This window comes from Phyllostomus discolor, chromosome 5 (genome assembly GCF_004126475.2).
Source record: "Phyllostomus discolor isolate MPI-MPIP mPhyDis1 chromosome 5, mPhyDis1.pri.v3, whole genome shotgun sequence".
Taxonomy (NCBI): domain Eukaryota; kingdom Metazoa; phylum Chordata; class Mammalia; order Chiroptera; family Phyllostomidae; genus Phyllostomus; species Phyllostomus discolor.
The window spans coordinates 30,163,265-30,183,645 of NC_040907.2; the positions used below are offsets into that span (position 1 = coordinate 30,163,265).

Here is a 20,381-nt window from a genome sequence, read left to right on the forward strand (position 1 = left end):
CTGCCGGAGGCACTGAAGGAGGTGGGGTGTCTAAGGCTTGAAGGGTTCCTGAGCTCTGAGAGCGTACGGGGGTGGAAGAGTCACTGGGACCTCTTCCTCCGGATCTCCCTTAAAGATAGGATGTCAGCATGCCTAGGTTACGAGCACTCAGGCTGGGGTCGTGCTTTGAGAGCCTTGGGTACAGCGTGGCTGACCCACCTTTCGTGGGTCTCCCACATTGCCAGATGCCTTGACTGAATGCTTCACACAGTGCTGGAGCCACCCTGGCATGTCCTGCACTAATTCCTGCCCTGGCTGGGCCTTCCGGCCTGAGGGGTGATCAGTCCCTCCTTCCACTACAAGAGTGGGCCTGGTTTTTGGGCTCCTGGTCCCCAGGGCACTTACCAGATTGGCACCTTCCCAGATTCCACCAGTTCTCACCCCACCAGCCTGGGTTGAAGAGGGGTCCGAGAGCCGAGCCTGCAGAGCCCGGGATGTTCAGGACCCAAAATCATCGGGGCTCCCGCCTCCTTATCACCACCGGGCCCCACCAGCCGCCCCGAGGCCACCTTCACTAGAGGTAATCAGCCTGCTCACATGAGTGGTTTCCCAGTCAGGGAACCAAAACATTACTGAAAAGACAACTCAGACAGCCTCATGTTTTCGAAGTGGGTTTTATTCATGCATGCGGACCCAGAGGAGATAAATTCCAAATTCTGGGCCCCAAGCTTAAGCTGGAGTTTGCTTATATTCTTGTTACAAGGCAAAAAGGAGGGGGAACAACTGCTAAAAGCAAGCATACAACTGCTAAGCAACCATAGAAGGTTCTGCTAAAAGCATAACCTTCGCTTCGAAGCAGAAGCGAAGGTTAGTGTATGACCTTGAGATAACTGCTTATCTGGGAAAGGTTGCTGTCTGGGAACAGCTGCTGGTCAGCTCCTACCTAAGAATGGCTACTGCTCAGCTACGTCCCATCACAATCATAGTTAGGACATCTCCTTTGTCTCTTGCTTTACTTAAAGTTTTTTACCAAAACAGTTCTTGAATTTTCTTAGCTGCTATATAATTGTATAGTTTTCAATTTGCCTTTACCAATGTTATTAATTAGGTTGATGGGTTTCCTAATTTTGAATTATCCTTAAGGGTCCAAAATAAATTCTGTTTTTAGTTTACTTTTAGGGAGTTAATAGTTTTTGTTACCATTGTGAATGGAATCTTATTTTCTATTACATTGTCTAATTGGTTATTGCTGGTATATGGAAAAGCTATTGATTTTTGTGTTTATCTTATATGTGGTCAGCTTGCTAAATTCTCTTATTTGTTCTAATAGTCTGCCAATTGATTTTCTTATGTTTTTCTGTGTAAGAAATAATGTCATCTGCAAATAAGCACAAGTTGCCTCTTCTTTTCTAATATTTCTAATGAGAGATAATGTTTATTATCTCTTATTGCTTTCTTTCTTACCTCAAATCAGAACACCTGATACACTTTGAATAGTACAATGATAAAGGTCATTCTCCTCTTGTTTCTTCTGACTTTGTTCAGGTTGTATTATTGTTTCACCATTAAGTACACTGTTTGTTGTAGGTTTTACCATTGTTTTATTAAAAACAAACAATATGTCAAGTTTAGTCAGTTTTTTTCCTACTTTGGGGGATTTTTTTCCTTTTGTATTATTAATAGGTATTGAATTTAAGATACTATTTTTTTAAATATATTTTATTGATTATGCTATTACAGTTGTCCCATTTCCCCCTTCACTCCCCTCCCCCCTGTGCCCCCTCTCCCACCCACCTTCCCCCCCTTTAGTCCATGTCCATATGTAATACTTACAAGTTCTTTAGCTTCTACATTTCCCGTACTATTCTTGCCCTCCCCCGATCTATTTTCAACCTACATTCAATGCTACTTATTCTCTATACCTTTTCCCCCTCTCTCCTCCTCCCACCCCTACTGCTAGCCCCCTCCTTGTGCCTTCTATTTCTGTGGTTCTGTTCCTATTCTAGTTGTTTACTTAGTTTCTTTTGGTTTTGCTTTAGGTGTGGTTGTTAATAATTGTGAGTTTGCTGTCCTTTTACTATACATGTCTTTTCTTTATCTTCTTTTCTTAGATAAGTCCCTTTAGCATTTCATAAAGTAAGGGCTTGGTGATGATGAACTCCTTTAATTTGACTTTATCTGAAAAGCACTTTATCTTCTCTTCCATTCTAAATGAGAGCTTTGCTGGATAGAGCAATCTGGGATGTAGGTCCTTGTCTTTCATGACTTGGAATATTTCTTTCCAGCCCCTTCTTGCCTGTAAGGTCTCTTTGGAGAAATCAGCTGACAGTCTGATGGGAACTCCTTTGTAGGTTACTGTCCCCTTATCTCTTGCTGCTTCTAGGATTCTCTCCTTCGTTTTTACCTTGGCTAATGTAATTATGATGTGCCTTGGTGTGTTCCTTCTTGGGTCCAACTTCTTTGGGGCTCTCTGCGCTCCTTGGATTTCTTGGAAGACTGTTCCCTTTGCCAGTTTGGGGAAGTTCTCCTTTATTATTTGTTCAAATAACTTTTCCACTTGCTGGTCTTCCCCTTCTGGTACCCCTATAATTCGGATGTTGGAACGTTTAAAGGTGTCCTCGATGGTCTTAAGCCTTTCTTCGATTTTTTGAATTCTTATTTCATCATGCTCTCCTGCTTGGTTGATTCTATCTTCCTTCTGGTCCACTGTGTTGTTTTGAGATTCAGATTCCTTCCTTTCACAATTGGCTCTTCTCCGTGTGTCTTCCTGCATCCCTTTTATGGTAATCTGCATTTTTTCATGTAATTTGGATCCAAAATCCACCAGTTCCGTGAGCTTCCTGATCACCAGTGTTTTGAACTGTGCATCTGATAGATTGGCTATTTCTTGGTCACTCAAAAGGATGAGTCCTGGGGGTCTGATCTGTTCTGCTGGACACATCTTACGTCTTTCCCCGTCTCTCCTATTATTTTACTTATTTATTTATTTTTTCTCCGGTCTGGTCGCTCTTGTTACGGCGGGGGGCGGAGCCTTAGGTGTTCACCGGTGCTGGGCGCCCCAGTCACTAGCTTGTGACGTTATATGTGGGGGCAGGGGTGGGAGCGGGGACAGGAGGGATCAATGGCGACCCTTCCGTTCTCCTGGAGTCAGACACTTCCCTGGGCTTCTGGGTTGTGAGCTCTGCCCTGATCCCCAGTCGCTGCCCCACTGATTCCCCCAGCTGCCGCTTGCGTACTCAGGGATCACCGCTACACCGCTGCACTCGCTCCTGCGTCCCGGATTGCTGTTGTGCCACTTCTGCGCCAAATTTTCCCCGACCTCCGCGCGCCTGCGACCCGCACCAGCCCCACGCCTGCTCGCTCGGCTCGTAGTCCCCTACCAGTCTGGATGTGCGGGTCTACTTCAACTTCTAGGCTGTCCGTCTTCCTTTTAGATAAATCCTCTGACAGTTCTGATATTATGACTGCAAATCATTGTTGTAAATTGTTGCTCTGTTCTTGGTTGTGCGAAGTGCGGTGCGCCCACCTATTCCTCCATCTTGCCGGAAGCCCACTATTTTTATTTTTAATGCAGTAATATAATAAGTTAAATTGATATATATTCCAATGCTGAACCATCTTAGCAATGCTGGACTAAATCTTCTTTGGACTTGATGAACTACTCTTTCAATACACTGCTGAATTTAATTTGTTAACATTTTATTTAGGAGTTTTGGTTTGCTGTTCATACATGGAATCATGTATATATTTTTCTCCTGTTGCTCTTGTCTGGTTTGGGTTTCAGGATTTGCTAATCACTAAAATATGTTTGGTAATTTTCCATCTTTCCTTCCTTCTTTTTTTTTAAATGTATGACAACTTTATTTTTTTACTAAGGCTAATGAAAAATGTTACTAATCCTATTTTTAAAAATCCAACATCTGAATTAGAAAGTATGGTGACTATATTTACTCATTAAATATTTCTAAAATAACCCCAAACTTCCAGCATGCATGTTTAACATCAGAACAATGGATTCAAGACCAAGTATATGTGTTACATGCATCAAGGCTAAATTACAAATGATCTCAGTCATCATCATCATCATCATCATCATCATCTTTATGTTTTCTTTTAATGGGTCTGATGATTCATTGGAAGTATTTAGTGATAATAAGAATGTTTTTGGACCCATTAATGATGGATTAACTGGCACAATCTGAACTGCTCATGTTGCAGGAATTCATACTGTTAGAGCCGGGGGCTGAAGTCGGTATCTTTGTTGTAAATCTTGGCCCTGGGAGGGACACTGGGTCCTTACCTGGGTTGAATCAGATGGGGCTCGTGGTGCTGGTATGCCTGGAGTGGTCTTGGTCTGCTAGTGACCGAACCAACACTTAACCATGGAACCATTATTCTTTCCACAGAAGTAGATGCCTTTTTTTTGTAAAGACTTAAGTCTATCGTTTGGAGCAGTCAGGCAGTATCTATCAAGTGGAGCCCTGGCTGGTATGGCTCAGTGGATTGCAGGCCAGCCTGAGAACCAAAAAGTCCCTGATTCAATTCCCAGTCACAGCACATGCCTGGGTTGCAGGCCAGGTCCCCATTTGGGGGTGTACAAGAGGCAACTAGTCGATGTTTCTCTCCCTCTCTTTCTCCCTCCCTTCCTCTTTGTCTAAAAATGAATCAAATCTAAAAAAAAAATCAAGTTCCAAAAAAAGCTATCAAGTGGCAATCTAGGGCTTGAATTTGGCTTGATTGATGGCAAAGGGGTTTAATTTCTTTGTCTTGAAAAACCAAATTAAAAAATCTCTTGGGAGAGGACAGGTTAAAAGCTGGTCAGCACAACAATGGATTGCCAATGGCACAGCATCTGCATCAACAGTAGCTTTCTTAGCATGGCTTAAATAAATTTTTGCAACATTTAGAATTGTGGTCACAAATTGGAAGGCAAACTCCCAAATCTGATTTATAACTCTTGCTCCATATTCTGTAGTCCCCATGTTCTTCAGGATTTGTGCTGTCATCTGCACGTCTTTACACACTCCTGGGAGAAGCCATCTTGCCAGACTCCATGATATCTGGTGATCAGATTTTTTTTTTCTTTAAATATATTTGATCGATTATGCTATTACAATTGTCCCATTTCCCTCCTTCACTCCCCTCTACCCTGCACACCCTCTCCCACCCACATTCCCCTCCTTTACTTCATGTCCAGGTGTCATAAGTTCTTTAGCTTCTACATTTCCCATACTATCCTTGGCTTGCCCCTGTCTATTTTTTACCTACCATCTATGCTACTTATTCTCTGTACCTTTTCCCCCTCTCTCCTCCTCCCACTCCCATTGCTAACCCTCCATGTGATCTCCATTTCTGTGGTTCTGTTCCTGTTCTAGTTGTTTGCTTAGTTTGTTTTTGTTTTTGTTTTAGGTATGGTTGTTAATAATTGTGAGTTTGCTGTCATTTTACTATACATGTTTTTTATCTTCTTTTTCCTAGATAAGTCCCTTTAACATTTCATATAGTAAGGGCTTGGTGATGATGAACTCCTTTAACTTGACCTTATCTGAGCAGCCCCTTATCTGCCCTTCCATTCTACATGAAAGTTTTGCTGGAGAGAGCAATCTTGGATGTAGGTCCTTGCCTTTCATGACTTGGAATACTTCTTTCCAATCCCTCCTTCCCTGCAAGGTCTCTTTTGAGAAATCAGCTGACAGTCTGATGGGAACTCCTTTGTAGGTAACTGTCTCCTTATCTCTTGCTGCTTCTAGGATTCTCTTCTTCATTTTAATCTTGGGTAATGTAATTATGATGTGCCTTGGTGTGTTCCTTCTTGGGTCCCAGTTCTTTGGGACTCTCTGAGCTTCCTGGACTTCATGAAAGTCTATTTCGTTTGCTAGATTGGGGAAGTCCTCCTTTATTATTCAAATAACTTTTCCACTTGTTGCTCTTCCTCTTCTCCTTCTGGTACTCCTATAATTCAGATGCTGGAATGTTTAAAGATGTCCTGGAGGTTCCTAAGCCTCTCCTCATTTTTCTGAAATCTTGTTTCTTCATTGTTTTCTGTTTGGTTATTTCTTTCTTCCTTCTGGTCCACTCTATTGTTTTGAGTACCAGTTTTCTTCCCATCGCTATTGGTTCCCTGTGCATTTTCCTTCATTTCACTTATTGTAGCCTTCATTTTTTCATCTAATTTGTGACCAAATTCAACTAATTCTGTGAGCTTCCTGATGGTGATCAGATCTTGAGCTAATCCCATATGAATGTATTTCAGTTCTGGTCTTTATGCAAGATCTTTGCCTAGCACGTTTTTCCCAAACCCTGGTGAACCTTGCCCACCTCACCCTCCAGCCCTACACTGCCATGCACTGTGAGCAGGGTGCTCTGGCCTTTTCATATTTTCTTAAGCAGTTTTTATAAGGTGAGAATTATGTATTCTTCAAAGGTGTTTCTTTATTAGGCTCTGATATTGTGTTACATTCATAAATTGAACTGAGAAAACTTTCAACTTCTTATATGTTCTAAAGTCAACGGGAATAAATGAGGGTAAGAGTCTCTTTGGAAGTGACTCTGGGTTCCCGGAGTGGACCAGCTGGGTGAGCACTGCAGAGCCAGTTCCTCCAAGGACTGGCAGGGGGGCCTGGTGCCACCTGCAGTCTGGTAGAGGAAGTGCGAGCAGTGGCTCCTAGAAGGATCAAGAGATGTCCTTCTTTCACCCTCTTTTCCCCAACCCTTGACTGTTTCCCCAAGGGTTGAGAAACCCTGGACCATTCATCTAAATGATTTCCAATGGTAGTAGCTAAGGTGGTCCCCCAAGGATGGGGACAGAATCCAGACCGTGGCCAAGACAGGATGACATATGATTGCCCGTAGTATAAAACCCAAACTCCTGACCATGGCCCCCAATGCCTACCCCTGATTTTAAGTCTTCCTATTTTCCCCCTCCTCACTCAACACCTACCACAATGTCCTTTTGTAAATTTCTGTCCCTCGAACGTGGAGAGTTCCTTCTGTTTTAGGTGCTTTGCACTTGCTCTTCCTCCTGTCTGAAACATTCCTTCCACAGGTAGTCTGTGGTCATTTCCATCATTTAAACTCAGCTTAGATTTCAACTCCTTAAAGAAACTTTCCTTGATCACACTATTAAAGTACCGTATTTTTTTTCGTACTATAAGATGCACTTTCCTCCCCAAATTTGGTAGGAAAATGGGGGCTCGTCTTATAGTCTGAATGTAGCTTACCTGGCTCACTGTGGGGGGGAGGGGCGGCCTATGTTATTTATGTTAAGTATTTTACCACATTTTTTGCTTCAAAAATTTTTTTCCCTATTTTCCTCCTCTAAAACCTCAGTGCATCTTATGGTCCAGTGTGCCTTACAGTCCGAAAAATTTGGTAGTCTCCCGCCCTATGATGCTATTTTTTATAGCTATTGTCACTATCAAAAGTTACATTATCTACTTTGTTTATATACTCAATGTTTCTCTTCCTCCATTAGATATAAGGCCTGCCAGGAGATGCTTGTTTCTCATTCACCCACAGATCCTCAGTGTCTAGATCAATGGCTAACAATGCACATATTTATGTGCCATGATCCTTGTCCTCACAAAAGAATGAGTCTATTGATTACACGATGAATTAACTATAAGTAGAGTGAAGTGTTTGGGGCAGTGGTGCAAGACCTTCTCTTGCACTCTGTTCACTTCTGGCTCCAAGGACCATTCTATTACCCTGTAGGCAATTTCTGTTGCAAGACTCTGGCTTCCCCTGGAAACTGTCCAGAGCTCAGAGGATTCACCCAGGAATAAGGCCTTGAAACAGGACAAGGTGTGTACCACCAGGCCCAGTTCTCCAAAGTTTTGGGGTCTAGCTAGGTTTTGGGCTGTAGCTGCTGTGTCCTTGTATCCCCTGAGCTAGAACAGGCAACGTTGATAGGCAACCTGTGTGGGCTGTGTGCTCCTCCAGTCCCTGTGTGGATCTTTATCAGGCCTTAGCTTGGGGTCTGGTCTCTATAATTAATGCCTTTACAAGCTCCACTTGATTCCCCATTCTCAATGTCCTCCTTGTTTGCAGGCTGATGTACAAAAGCTGAAGTTGGGAGCCGCTTCCACCAAACCTGCTTGTCCTCAGGACCTCCTGTTCTAGAAGTTTCTCCCTCCAGGGAGATAAGGAAGTTTCTTCCCTTGAGAGATAACTTCTTTCAGCTGCTTCCTGCTAGGATTACAAAGACATTCCAAAACGCCTCTTTGTAATCTATACTAATGCAATTAGCTCCGGGCCTAGTGAAGTTTCAGAAAGCTGGGCTCCGGGAAAGCCCCACAAGGCCCGGATCTACAGACACCTCCATTGAAGGCCGTGCATGTGAGGGTCCAGATTTCACTTCATCTTGGGAGCTGCTGGCACAGCCCCACCTTGTGTGAAAGTACCGGATACATACTTAGCACTTAATGAACAGGAGACATAAATACCCCTAATTCATGTAATAAAAAAATTAAAATGTGCGAGGCACGGTGGTAATGTTTTACATGGATTATCAGTACTTTATTTAAGCAGGTCCCATTACAATTTCCATTTTACAGATGAAGAAATGGGTTCAGAAAAATTAAGTGGCTTCGTCACAAAACTTGCACTCTTTCATTCCCCCAAATGCAACGGAGCAACGTAGGGAGACAATGCCAGACAGCACATAGTGCAGGAACACCGGCGGGCTGGTGGGGGCCAAAGACGGTGACACGCTCCCTGCGGTCAGCTGCTTCCACGCTGTGTTGCGGGAGGGCTCCATTACGAATAAACACAGGCCGGAAGTGTTCCTGTCGGCCGCGTTTCTGATGCACACCACCGGAAGTTTCTGTCCGCGGCTTTGCAGGGTTAGGGGAACGGCAGTGGCGGCTGCTGGGGACTACAGGTGCGGAGGCTCTGGGGCTTAGGAGTCAGTTGGGGCCTCTGCGGAGACCCAAGCGGTGGCACATAGGCAGAACACGGACTGACCTGGGCCGCCCTCCTAGCGGCTCGCCTCTTCACCCCGCCCCCCGGGGCTGAAGTAGCTCTGCCCCTGATCTGAGCCTGGTCCCTCCTCAGGCGCTCCCCCATCGGGCGCGATGGCTACAGGCGCGGATGTGCGGGACATTCTAGAACTTGGGGGCCCGGAGGGGGAAGCAGCCTCCGGGACCATCAGCAAGAAGGACATTATCAATCCGGACAAGGTAGCTGGGGCGCCTGAGAGCGTTGGGTAGCGGGAGTGAAGTGGTGGGGAGGAGTGGCAACAGAAGAGAGATGGGTGAGAAGATGGGATGCTACCATTCCAGTGAGATGGGCGGTAAAAGTGTGACATGGCGGGACAGAAAATACGTGCTGCCTTGATGAGATTGGGGGTGTAGGAGGTGGGACACCCGTGGGAAATGGTGGGAGAGGTTGCGACACTTGTAAGAGATGAGAGGACCAAGAGAGTGTGACTCTTGTAGAATATTGGGTGGGGGCACCAAGTCGGTGTGACATTCTGAGAGATGGTGGGACAGTAACTTCTGCTCTGACTGGTTGGGACTCTGCCCGGGTGACCTGAGGCTGGTGGGGGAGTGACCTGCTCAGACTGGGGGTGCCCTTGTGAGCCAGTGACTGTGCCTGCATAGTCCCATTCTGTGCCTTCGTTATTTCTCATGGTGTGTACGTGCCTCACTGTACCTGTAGGTGCTGGTTTCTTCAGGGATTGAGCTAGGATAAAGAATTTCACAAAAGGGAGGCTAGGCTGTGGTTCCTCTCCTGTGGTTTCCCTTCACAGAAAAAGTCCAAGAAGTCCTCCGAGACACTGACCTTCAAGAGGCCGGAGGGCATGCACCGGGAAGTCTACGCACTGCTGTACTCCGACAAGAAGCAAGTGTTAGAATCCCCTGTGTCCCATCCCTGCCCTTCCCCCTCCCCCGTCAGGATTAGAATTTCTGGTCCCGGACCCAGCTGCATGTCCCTAACTTTTACTTTTCTCTGCCAATTCTCTCCTGTGTCTCATCCCACCTAAGGCTTCTGCTTGCTTTGTAGGAGGCAGGAGGAGCTCAGATTTCTCACTCTGGGACCTGACTTCCTGGGTACACCTGGGCCCGAAGGCTCTCTCCGCACATTCTGAGTCTAACCTCTCACCTCCCTAAACCTTGTTGCCAGGGATGCACCCCCGCTGCTACCTAGTGACACTGGCCAAGGCTACCGCACAGTGAAGGCCAAGCTGGGCTCCAAGAAGGTGAGGCCCTGGAAGTGGATGCCGTTCACCAACCCAGCCCGCAAGGATGGAGCTATGTTCTTCCACTGGCGACGCGCTGCTGAGGAGGGCAAAGACTACCCCTTCGCCAGGTTCAATAAGGTGAGCCCCCGCCATCTGGGCATAGGCCAAGGTTTCCCACACACTGTGATGAGCTTCCTGCGTGGGCTCCAGAGGCAGGCTCAAGCCTTTGTTTCAACCATGGTCACCCACTCAGTCCCTGTGGCAAATACCTGCAGGGTGGGCCTCTGGGTCCTTTCTGCCATGGGGTCCTCTCCTTTCCCAGACCTGCTCAAAAACCATTGCTCTGGTTTTTGGTGGCTGCTCTTGTCCCTTTAAATGTTGCTGTTCTTTAGAGCTGTGTCCTAGGTGCTCTAGTCTTCTCACTGCACACTTTGTCGCTAGTTGTGACTCACTTACCCTGTGGCTTCAGTTACCCTCTATATGTATCTGATTGACTGCAATGTCGACAATCCAGAGAGGCAGTGTCTGCCTATCCAATCTGTTACTTAACATCTCTCCCTGAAGGCCCCACAAGTGCTTCAGTTCAAGGGGTTTTTCTCTGTTCCCTTCCCCCAAACCTGTTCCCTATATCGGTAATGGCACCACCATCCGTGCAGTCGCCCAAACCAGAAACTTGGGAGTCATCCGTGACTTAGTTTCTCCCTCAGCTCTTACATTATTTCAATCAGCAAGGGGACACAAAATTAGGGGAAGACAGATCAGAAATGTGAGAGCAAATAAATAGGATTCTCTTAGACAAGAGCTGTCAACAAAATGAAACTAGAATAGGAATGGGATATGAAATGAGGTAAAGAGCGAACTTGTAGGTGAAGGATGACCTCATTAATAGGGTGGCGGGGAGGGCCTCTCTGAGAAGGTGGCATTTGAACTGGACTGGAGTGGCAGTCAGAGTCCTACTGATTCTGCTCCCATAATAAAGCACGTCTTCTGTTTTTCATGCTCTATGTCTGCACTTTAGTCCAATCTGAATTATCTCTGCTTTAGATTAGTGAGGCCCAGATGGGGCAGGACCTTACTCAGAGTGAGCCAGCCAGTGAGAAGCAAGGCTGGGCTGGGCTAGGCTAGAATTTCCTAGGCCACTGTTTAAGCGGCTATACAATATAACTTTGCACTCCCCGCATCCTCGAGCAGCCTTGACTTTGAGCCCAAAAGTCCCAGGGGCTTAACCCAAGGACTCCCAAGTCCCGACCTCTTTTCCCTCAGCCCAACATACCCCCCCTGCACCTGGGCACCTCCCCCTGATGGCTCATGGGCTTCTCAGGCTCAGCACATCTGGTGTGACCCATAGTCCTCCCCTGTGCCCCAAGCCTGGTTTCCTCCATCTCCCTGCCGTCCTTGGCCCCTCAGGTCCTAAGGAAGGAGAGGGTGGAGATGCAAGATTGAGAAGGGACAACCAAGAAGTGAGGCATTTGAGGCGGTGGGAGGGAAGGCTGGTTGAGACAGTTAGAAGTGAGGACAAAAGAATGTCCAAGTTGTGATGCGTTTAGTAAATATCGCCTCATGCCCGGCCTGGCCCTAGGTGCTGGGGACACAAAAATGAATCAGACACAGTATCTGCTCTTAAGAAACTCCTCATATAGTTGGGGAGGGGTCGGGGGAGCCCCAGGCAATTAGTTTGGTAGGGCACATGCTGTACCCTAGGGTCTGAAGGTTGTGGAAGCTTCCTGGAGGAGTTAGAGCTTGGGGTGAGTCTTAAAGGATGTCACCAGATGATACTAGGAAGGCAGTGCAGTGATTTTTTCAGGCTGAGGTGATGGCGTGAGGAAAAGGCACAAATGGAAAAGCAGCCACATGTACAGGACGCTGCAGGCGTTTCCCTGGAGACGAAGCCTGAAGCCCGAGGTGGAGCGTGGTGGGGGTGAGGGGCCAGGCCTGGCAGGGCTTGGCAGCCGCGCTCAGAAGTTTGGGCTTTGCCCTGATGTCTCTGAGGAGCCCCTGATGGATTTTGAGGAGAGCGGTGTCACAGTCAAGTTTCAGTTTCAGGAAGATGGGGCGACTACAGGCGGAGAGTAAGGCGGAGTTAAGTGAACACATGGGTGAACAAATGGTCTTCCCTCCCACGTTACTCACTCTCGGAGCCCCTCTCCGAGTGGGCGGCTCCCCAGCTGCCCTCCTGCCCAAGCCAGAAACACAGGAGTGACTTGCCTCCCCGTGCTGTCCGCTCATCAACTCTTCTAAAGAGCTGATCTAAAAGTTGCTAATCTAAAGCCTGTTGCTAATCTAAAGCCTGTCAAGTCTGTGCCCTTTTCTCTTCCTTTCCCTCGCGCTGCCTCGGTTCAGGCCTCTTCACTTCTCACGTCGGATGGCTGTGAATGCGATCCCACACAAAACTGTAAATTTACTTAAAACCTTTTTTTTGCTCATCAGTTTTCATTAGTGTTTGTGTATTTAATGTGTGGTCCAAGACAACTCTTCTTCTTCCAGTGTGGCCCAGAGACGCCAAAAGGTTGGACACCCCTGGCACAGTTCCTGATTATTTTACGTAAATGGAATTGAGGTGCACAGTAGGGAGGCTTGACCAAGCCTGGGAAGTCAGACTCCCCAGAGGGGATGAGAAGTGACCTAGGTAGAAGGAACGTGGAAGCGGGAAGGCGTCTCGGTCAAGAACAACAAAGGCTGAGGGAGGTCCAGCATGTTACAGACACTGCCCATTGTTGGGCTGGGACGTCGGGTCCGCGAGGGCCCGTGGCTGCAGAGAGGTTCTCACCCCTGCGTTCGCTGATTGACTCTGTCTTCAGCGGCGCCTGTCTAGTGCCGGGCCCTGTGCTGAGCCCCGAAGGCAGGAAATGAGCCTGACGAGCCTCTGAGGAGCTGAAAGGTGGGTGGCTGGTGGCACATCAGGTGTGTGTGCGAGGACAGTGCTTAGACTCAGCAGCAGGTGTGCGTGATGACTAAAGTTGGTGTGAAGGTCTCTAAACGCCTGCTCTCCCTCTCCTCACTGGCCGTGCACCTGTGACGACGGTTTGCAGACAGCAGTGGCCTGTGGGCAGTCCTTTAAGGGGCACTGTTCAGAGATCGCATCTTGGCCGTGGATGGAGGGTTGCTTGGGGGAGGACTGAATGAGGGCAGAGACCATGGGGGGCTGTTTCTGTGGTCTGGGAAAATGGTAGTGGTGGTCTGGCCTGGGATCGGCAGTGGAGAAGCGGAGAGAGGTTCTGGAGGTAGAAGCCCTGGATTTGAGAGGGGGGAGTTAAGGGTAAAGGTAGGAATTAAAGATGCCTCTCAGGTTTCTGGTGTGGACACCTGGCTTGAGCACTGGTGACCTTGACTGAGATCTGGACTGGAGGAGATAGGAATTTGAGGGAGGGCGATGAGCTGAGTACTGAACATACTAAGTTTTATAGTTTTTTTAAGTTCAGATATAATTGACAGATGACATTAGCTTAAGGTGTACAGCATAATGATTCAGTATTTGTATGTATTGTGAGACAATTACACAGGAAATCTTACTAATATCTGTCACTTGAACATACTAAGTTGTACACGGGACCTCCATAAGAAGGAAGGAAGCAGCTGGAAGTAAGGATCTTGAGAGGAGGTCCAGGGCCCTGTGGTTTTTGAAGGAGAAACTTCCCTGGTCCAACCTGGCATTGACTTCTTCCTGGGGTCTCTTGACTGGCCAGCCCAGCTGGTAGTGGTGGTATTTGTCCCTGACGGAGGTATGGGGGGCGGACTGGGGTGCATGTGTTGGAAGTGGAATTCAGGTGCCTTTTTTGGAGAGCTGTGCCACCTCGGCCCGCTCTGGGGGAGCTGCAAGTCTCACTGTCACCACTGGGTGGCAGGCGTGCTTCAGACAAGTGTTCCATGGGCTAGGGAAGCCTGGGCCCTTCAGTATTAAACCATCTGCCCTCCTCCACAGAACTGCTTGCATGTGGGCTTCTCACCTTGACCATGGGGGCGGGAACACTTGTGCTGTCATGAGGGTCTGGAGCGGAAGGCATGGTGAAGTGGCTCCTGGAGTGGACGCAGAGGCAAGCTGCAGTTCTAGACTCGGCCGGGGCCCCTGGTCAAGCAGTTTATTTCCTCAGTCTGGAAGCACCGCCTGCAGGCTGCCCTGTGCGAGGCCCCAGCCAGAGAATTTGCTTTTGTCCAGCCCAGGGATTGGCAATAAACAGGAGGGGCTGTGACCACATGAGACGTGATGTGGGCTCGTCCCCACCTGTGCCCCTCTGTGCTGCTAGACGGTACAGGTCCCCGTGTACTCAGAGCAGGAGTACCAGCTGTATCTTCACGACGACGCTTGGACGAAAGCAGAAACCGACCACCTCTTTGATCTCAGCCGCCGCTTTGACCTCCGCTTTGTGGTGATCCACGACCGGTATGACCACCAGCAGTTCAAGGTAAGCTGAAGCCGTGCGTTTGCCTGTGTGCTTCGCCCCGGGCCAGCAGTCCCACGACTCGCCTGCCGGGCCGTCCAGGTGCCTCTGAGGAACGCCACCACCCTTGCGTCTTCATCCCCAGAAGCGCTCCGTGGAGGACCTGAAGGAGCGGTACTACCACATCTGTGCCAAGCTCGCCAACGTGCGGGCCGTGCCAGGCACAGACCTTAAGATACCGGTATTTGACGCTGGGCACGAACGGCGGCGGAAGGAACAGCTGGAGCGTCTCTACAACCGGACCCCAGAGCAGGTCAGCCTGAGCCCCACAAACTCTCCTCCGTGCCCCAACACCCACTGACTGCACCCTCCAGTCTTTCACCCCCAGACCCCGCCCCCCGCCACTGGTGTTGATGCCTGTGTGCCCCCCCCCCCCCCCCCGCCAGTCCTACCCCTCACTGGCTACTCAGCTCCCTCACGACCTCTCATTTCTCAGACTCCCTCCCAGACAGCCCAGTGCTCCTGCAGCTCCATTCCCCCCCGCCCCCACCACCGTGTGCCTGCACGAGCTTCTTAGCGTCTCCCTCTCCCAGGTGGCGGAGGAGGAGTACCTGCTGCAGGAGCTGCGCAAGATTGAGGCCCGGAAGAAGGAACGGGAGAAGCGCAGTCAGGACCTGCAGAAGCTGATAACAGCGGCAGACACCACTGCAGAGCAGCGGCGCACCGAACGCAAGGCCCCCAAGAAGAAGCTACCCCAGAAAAAGGAGGCTGAGAAGCCGGTGTGGAGACTAAATCAGCCCAGCTCAGGGTGGGAGGGGTTCCCTGGCAAGGGGACCCCTAGTGCAGGGGTGTCAGACTCATTTTCACCGGGGGCCACATCAGCCTCACGGTTGCCTTCAAAGGGGCGAGTGTAATTTTAGGACTGTATAAATGTAACTACCCTTAACCAGGGGCAAGGAGCTCGGTACTGCTGCAGGGTAGAAACAGGTGCTGGGTCGGATAAAACAAGGTTGGGGGCCCTCAGGCCTTGTGTTTGCTACCTATACCCTAGTGCAAGGCTCCGAGAGGCCTTGAGCTGGCAGGCGTCTGGGACTAACACTGGGCCTTCTCCCTGTGACACCCTGGCCTCTGTAATTCCTCCTCCTCTAGGCTGTTCCCGAGACTGCAGGCATCAAGTTTCCAGACTTCAAATCTGCAGGCGTCACTCTGCGGAGCCAGAGGGTACGTGTCACCTCCAATGTGTTTGGGCCCTGCTTGCTCTGTGGCCCGAATGCTGCAGGCCCCAGGGCTGGAGCAGTAGGGGAGGTTGTGCTATGTGCTACGGTTAGAGGTGGCCTCGGGGATGTGGCCAGGCTGACATCACAGCTTTCACTATATTGCTCTTGCTATTACCTTTCCTGACCCAGAGCTGCCTCCAGGGGTTAACTTCCCTTCCACTCCGCCACTGCCTTCGGTCCCCTTCAGCTGAAGCTGCTTGTGGGGCAGAGGGCTGAGCTGCTGTGTCATTGCAGATGAAGCTGCCGAGCTCTGTGGGACAGAAGAAGATCAAGGCCCTGGAACAGATGCTGCTGGAGCTGGGTGTGGGTGAGCGTGGAGGCTGGGCTCCTCAGGACGGGCCTACCAGAGGCTGCGGGTAAAGGCTGGGGAGGGCAGTCCCCGTTGCTAGCCTTCCAGCACACCCTGCCCCTGCCGCCCCTGCCTGCAGAGCTGAGCCCCACACCCACGGAGGAGCTGGTGCACATGTTCAACGAGCTGCGGAGCGACCTGGTGCTGCTGTATGAGCTCAAGCAGGCCTGTGCCAACTGCGAGTATGAGCTGCAGATGCTGCGGCACCGTCACGAGGCGCTGGCCCGGGCTGGCGTGCTGGGGGGTCCCATCACACCGGCATCAGGCCCGGCCCCGACTTCTGCTGAGTCATCAGTACCTGAATCCAGTCTCGGCCCTGACCCCACCAAGGACACCATCATCGATGTGGTGGGTGCACCCCTCACACCCAATTCGGTAAGAGCCTGGACAGGCTGGAAGAGTGTGAACTGGTCCTGCATGTGAGCACACGCACGTGTACAGGCTCTGCTCCCTCTAGTGTCTACAGTGGGGATTGTCACTCTGAGGGGCTGAGACTGAGGTGGGAGTGGGTGGTCAGTGTGAAACATGCGCACCAAGCCTGAATTGGGCCTCAGGGGTCATTGATCTCAACACCTTCTGTGTCTCCACAGAGGAAGCGACGGGAATCGGCCTCCAGCTCCTCTTCTGTGAAGAAAGCCAAGAAGCCATGAGGGGCCCCCACGGGTGGGGCAGTGCTGCTGTGTAAATAGAGCTGCTGAGTCGGACTGGGCTGCTTCCTTTTCCTTCCCACCACTTCCGATGCCCCCGGCTGGGTGCGTGGGCAGGAGGGGGCCCCTACACCCACTTAATGGGTGCTGGTGGGGCTTGTCTGCATGGATGTCCTTAGTAGCCAGCCGTCTATCACTAACCAGCATTCATGCTGCCCGGACACTGGTGCCTGGGAACACCCGTGGTTCTGCATGCAGCAGGGCTCATGGGCAGCAGTGGCCTCAGACCCAGCAGCTTCCAGCAGCCTCGTGATCAGTCCCTGTGGCCATGTGCACACTCATTGAGGCTGTCAGAGGTACTTCGGTGACAATTAGCCACACTGTTGGCCTTGAGCCCACAGCAGCCCGGAACAAGCTCTGACCCCTACCCTTCCTGATGGCGCCAGGCATGCACACCCAGGGCCTGTTTCCCCGACTTTATTCAGCGGCACGTTCACAACGGGGATGGGGTGGACACAAGGTGGGGCCTGACCTGTCCTGGAGCCCTGGGGGCACCACACACACCATGCACTACGGATAGGAGGGGGCACAGGGGGGCTTGGTGGCCCCAGCAGAAGCCTGTGTGCCAGGGAGGAGGCGGTGAGTGCCTGGGTCGCCCTAGCCCAGGCCCGTAATGGGAGGGGCTGATACTGGGCTGAGGTGGAGGGGTGGGGGTGGGGGCCACAAAGTATCTGCTCAGGAGGGACCAAGTGGCCAAGCCCTTGCCTAGGGCGCAAGCCCACAGGGCAGGCTGGGGGACACTCTGTACGTAGCTCTGCGCTACTCTCCCTTTTCCCCTCTGGTGAGGGAGAGGAGGGTTCTGGGCTGGGCCAAGCAGCTACCCTGTACTGCCCCATCCTGTCCTTGGCCAATCAGAATGGCTTTGATGTCTGCTTGAAGATGAAGCCTCGATATGCAAGTGTCTTCATGATGTTGGCAATGTTCTTGCAGTCATCTAAAAAGAGAAGGGGAAGACATTTAGATGGGCCCCAAACCCTCCCCTTCTATGCCCACAGGTGCTCTCACATGGGTGGGGGTGGGAAGCAGGGTCAGATGCAGGAGCCAGACTCTAAACCAGGGGCCCGTCCCCTCATGGCTGCATCTCCTGCTCTAGGTTGGGCTGGGTGATGCCGGCCCGGCAGGAAGCCTGGTCTCAGTGCTTCTCAGTCCCATAATTCATGCTGGAAATTGGCCGGCGTGTCCCGCCCCGGCCCCAGCAGTGATGTATGGGCGCCGTCGCAGTAAGAAAAAGGCAGAGTAAATGTGTAATTTCTCCCTTGACGGCCCCCGGCCGCTGGGCAATCCTTCTTGTTGCCGCCGCGTGGGGACGGCCTGTCCGCCACACTCCGTCTTCCCGCCACCCGCCTTGATGTCTCCATTTCATTACTGTGCGACCATTCATCACGCCCACGGCCAGGGTGACTTTGCCAGCACTTGTGTGTGTGTGGGAGATGTGGCCCAGGCCATCATCACTGGTGACAAGGCACAAGCCTTGGCACTTCTGGGCCAGGGCCCCGGATGACACCTGCCCCGAGTCCCAGGCTTACGGGCTCAGATGGCAGCCCGACCGGACACCTGGCTCCTGTGCCGCCCAGGCCAGTGGAGAGCGTCCAGCTTTGGTTCCCTGGCGCCCTGGCCGGCAGCCTCCAACTGGATACACCCAAGTCCACATCCTGCTTCCCCCGGCCCAAGTGCCGGTCAGGCTTTAGCCCTGCCAGGCTGCATCTCAGCTTAAATGTGTTGTCTGCCAGCCTCTCATGGCAATTCCATCAGCATTGTTCCCTGTGTTCAAAACTGTCCTAAAACCCAGTGTCATGGGTCAGGGTGAGACTGTCCCCACCAGCAGGAGGCGCAACTGCCCAGAGCTTGGCCCACTACAGTGCACCTGGCACAGAAATGGCCCGAGTGCCTGGGTGTTCTCCCCACCGCCCACAGCGGTCGCCAACTCCCTGTCCCTTCACCAGCCTCTCCTCCCACCTCGCTCTCCTCCACGGCTGCTTCTGGGCCATAACCAGGGCCTCCGCCACCACCAACCCTCATGGGATCGATGGCTCTGACAGCAGAAGTACTGTACATCAATGTCATAGTCAGAAATGTGAGGGGTGGTAAGGTCAAGGTGGGGTCAGGAGGCCTCCACAGCCATCAAGGACCAACCCTTTCACTGAGCCATGGGGCCCCCCACCTGTCCTTTCCAGGACCTCAGACTAGGGAAGGGGGTCCAACCGGAGTGAGAAAAGTTGTGAAGAGCGGATAAGGCTCTAGTCAGCCAGCCACCAGCTCTGCAGCCCCTGCACAGGCCGGATACACCACACCAGGCCCGTCTCGTAGAGCTCAACATGCATGTGTCGACGGTGGGCGTGGACGTAGAGAGGTGACCCAGGGCTGAGACACAGGGACACCTTGTTCTTCCAGGGACTCAGGAAGTCACGAGGGTTGGTTTGAGGCAGAACAGAGGGAAGACAGATGGGTAGGTAGTGGCGGCCATGGCAACTCCAGACGTGACCCGTCCCTGTGGTTTATGGGCCGGACACACGCCCCGCTCATCAGAGGCCCTGTCATTTGTCTCCCTTAGCATGTATGCCTGTGCTGTTGGGGGGGGGGGGGCTGTGACAGGAGGTGGGCAGTTGACAGGGAGTGGGGTGGGAGCGGCAGGGCAGGACTGGGGCAGGAAGAACACTGGGCAGGGGGTGCGGTTCATGAGGGCCCGGGGCTGTGACAGGGTCACTTGTTCCCGAAGAAGGCTTGTCTTGGCAGGCACCGCCTACCCTTCCTGTCTCCTGCACTGGGGCACCACGGCCGCTCTGCATATTAAGAATAAGTCCCCTCGTTATCTGCAATTACCCAGCAGCCACACACCTCATTTCTTCCAGCAGAAGAGAAAATTAGTTTTCTATTGACTTCATCTGGCTCCTCCCTCACTGCTGGACAAATCGCTCAATCTGCCTCCCCCCGCCCAGGAGAAAGCGCCCAGCCCCTTCCCTCAGGTCACCAGCCATCCAGAGGGCAAGCACTGACCTCCCACCTGTGCCTCACCCCGGGCTGGGAGAAGATTCATGTGCCCGTCTGCGTCCTTGACCTCTCCCAGCTCCACACACCAGATGGAGTGTCAGCGACCCGGAGGCGCCCCGTCCCTGCCTGCAGCTCTCCCAGAGCTCCAGACCACGGGTCCAAATGCTGCAACAGCACTTTCTAGATATCGATACAAACTCTGGACCCCCGTGATCACCTGCCTGTCTTCCCCAGGCCTCTCTCCTGCCCTGGGCCCCCTCTCAGTGACAGACCCCCCCAAATGGCCAAATGAGAAACCTGCGAGTCAGGCCTGACACCTTGCCTTCTCCCTCACTCCCCAAATCTACTCAAGTGTGAACTACTGATTTTATTTTATTTTCCGTCTAATCATCTACTTCCCATCATTCTGGCAGGCCCCTGCCCCCCTCCCACCAGCCCATCATTTCTCACTTTTACAATAACGTGTCTTTTCCTAATCCATTCTCTTGTTGCCTTAGTAATCTTTCTTACACAAATCTGATC

General features: G+C 51.2%; 2 protein-coding genes, 1 long non-coding RNA gene and 1 pseudogene across 11 annotated transcripts in view; 1 reads left to right on the plus strand and 3 right to left on the minus strand.

Annotated features, from left to right (window-relative positions):
• Nucleotides 1–317: 317 nt before the first annotated feature.
• On the minus strand, nt 318–7,804 carry LOC118500432. The gene is made up of 3 exons (XR_004902990.1): nt 7,794–7,804; nt 7,638–7,642; nt 318–395 (listed from the first exon to the last, which is right to left on the minus strand). It is a non-coding gene; the product is annotated as an uncharacterized LOC118500432 (long non-coding RNA).
• Nucleotides 4,035–5,034, minus strand: LOC114497829 (annotated as a pseudogene).
• Nucleotides 7,805–8,800: 996 nt separating the features above from the next.
• On the plus strand, nt 8,801–16,868 carry DMAP1 (DNA methyltransferase 1 associated protein 1). The gene is made up of 11 exons (XM_036025927.1): nt 8,801–8,948; nt 9,033–9,158; nt 9,731–9,822; nt 10,105–10,300; nt 14,404–14,562; nt 14,684–14,851; nt 15,132–15,317; nt 15,688–15,759; nt 16,050–16,122; nt 16,244–16,539; nt 16,755–16,868. Exons 2-11 carry the CDS (start codon nt 9,054–9,056, stop codon nt 16,812–16,814), a joined length of 1,407 nt encoding a protein of 468 aa, XP_035881820.1. The 5' UTR covers nt 8,801–8,948; nt 9,033–9,053; the 3' UTR covers nt 16,815–16,868.
• Nucleotides 16,869–17,268: 400 nt separating this feature from the next.
• The window catches only part of ERI3 (ERI1 exoribonuclease family member 3), a 121,965-nt gene continuing 118,852 nt past the window's right edge, over nt 17,269–20,381 (minus strand). For 8 of the 9 annotated variants that reach the window (XM_036025933.1, XM_036025930.1, XM_036025928.1 and 5 more), the window contains one exon: nt 17,269–17,805. In XM_036025933.1, coding sequence (XP_035881826.1) covers nt 17,723–17,805 — 83 coding nt within the window. In that variant the 3' untranslated portion in view covers nt 17,269–17,722. The remainder of the gene's footprint in view (nt 17,806–20,381) is intronic. The other variant, XM_028511515.2, reaches the window with a different exon arrangement.

Excerpts from the sequence above, each read along its gene's own strand:
- DMAP1 (XM_036025927.1), top strand. The coding sequence starts at position 9,054 with ATGGCTACAGGCGCGGATGTGCGGGACATTCTAGAACTTGGGGGCCCG. Across the intron at positions 14,563-14,683 it reads ATGACCACCAGCAGTTCAAG|AAGCGCTCCGTGGAGGACCT; the intron begins GTAAGCTGAAGC and ends CTTCATCCCCAG. Across the intron at positions 14,852-15,131 it reads ACAACCGGACCCCAGAGCAG|GTGGCGGAGGAGGAGTACCT; the intron begins GTCAGCCTGAGC and ends TCCCTCTCCCAG.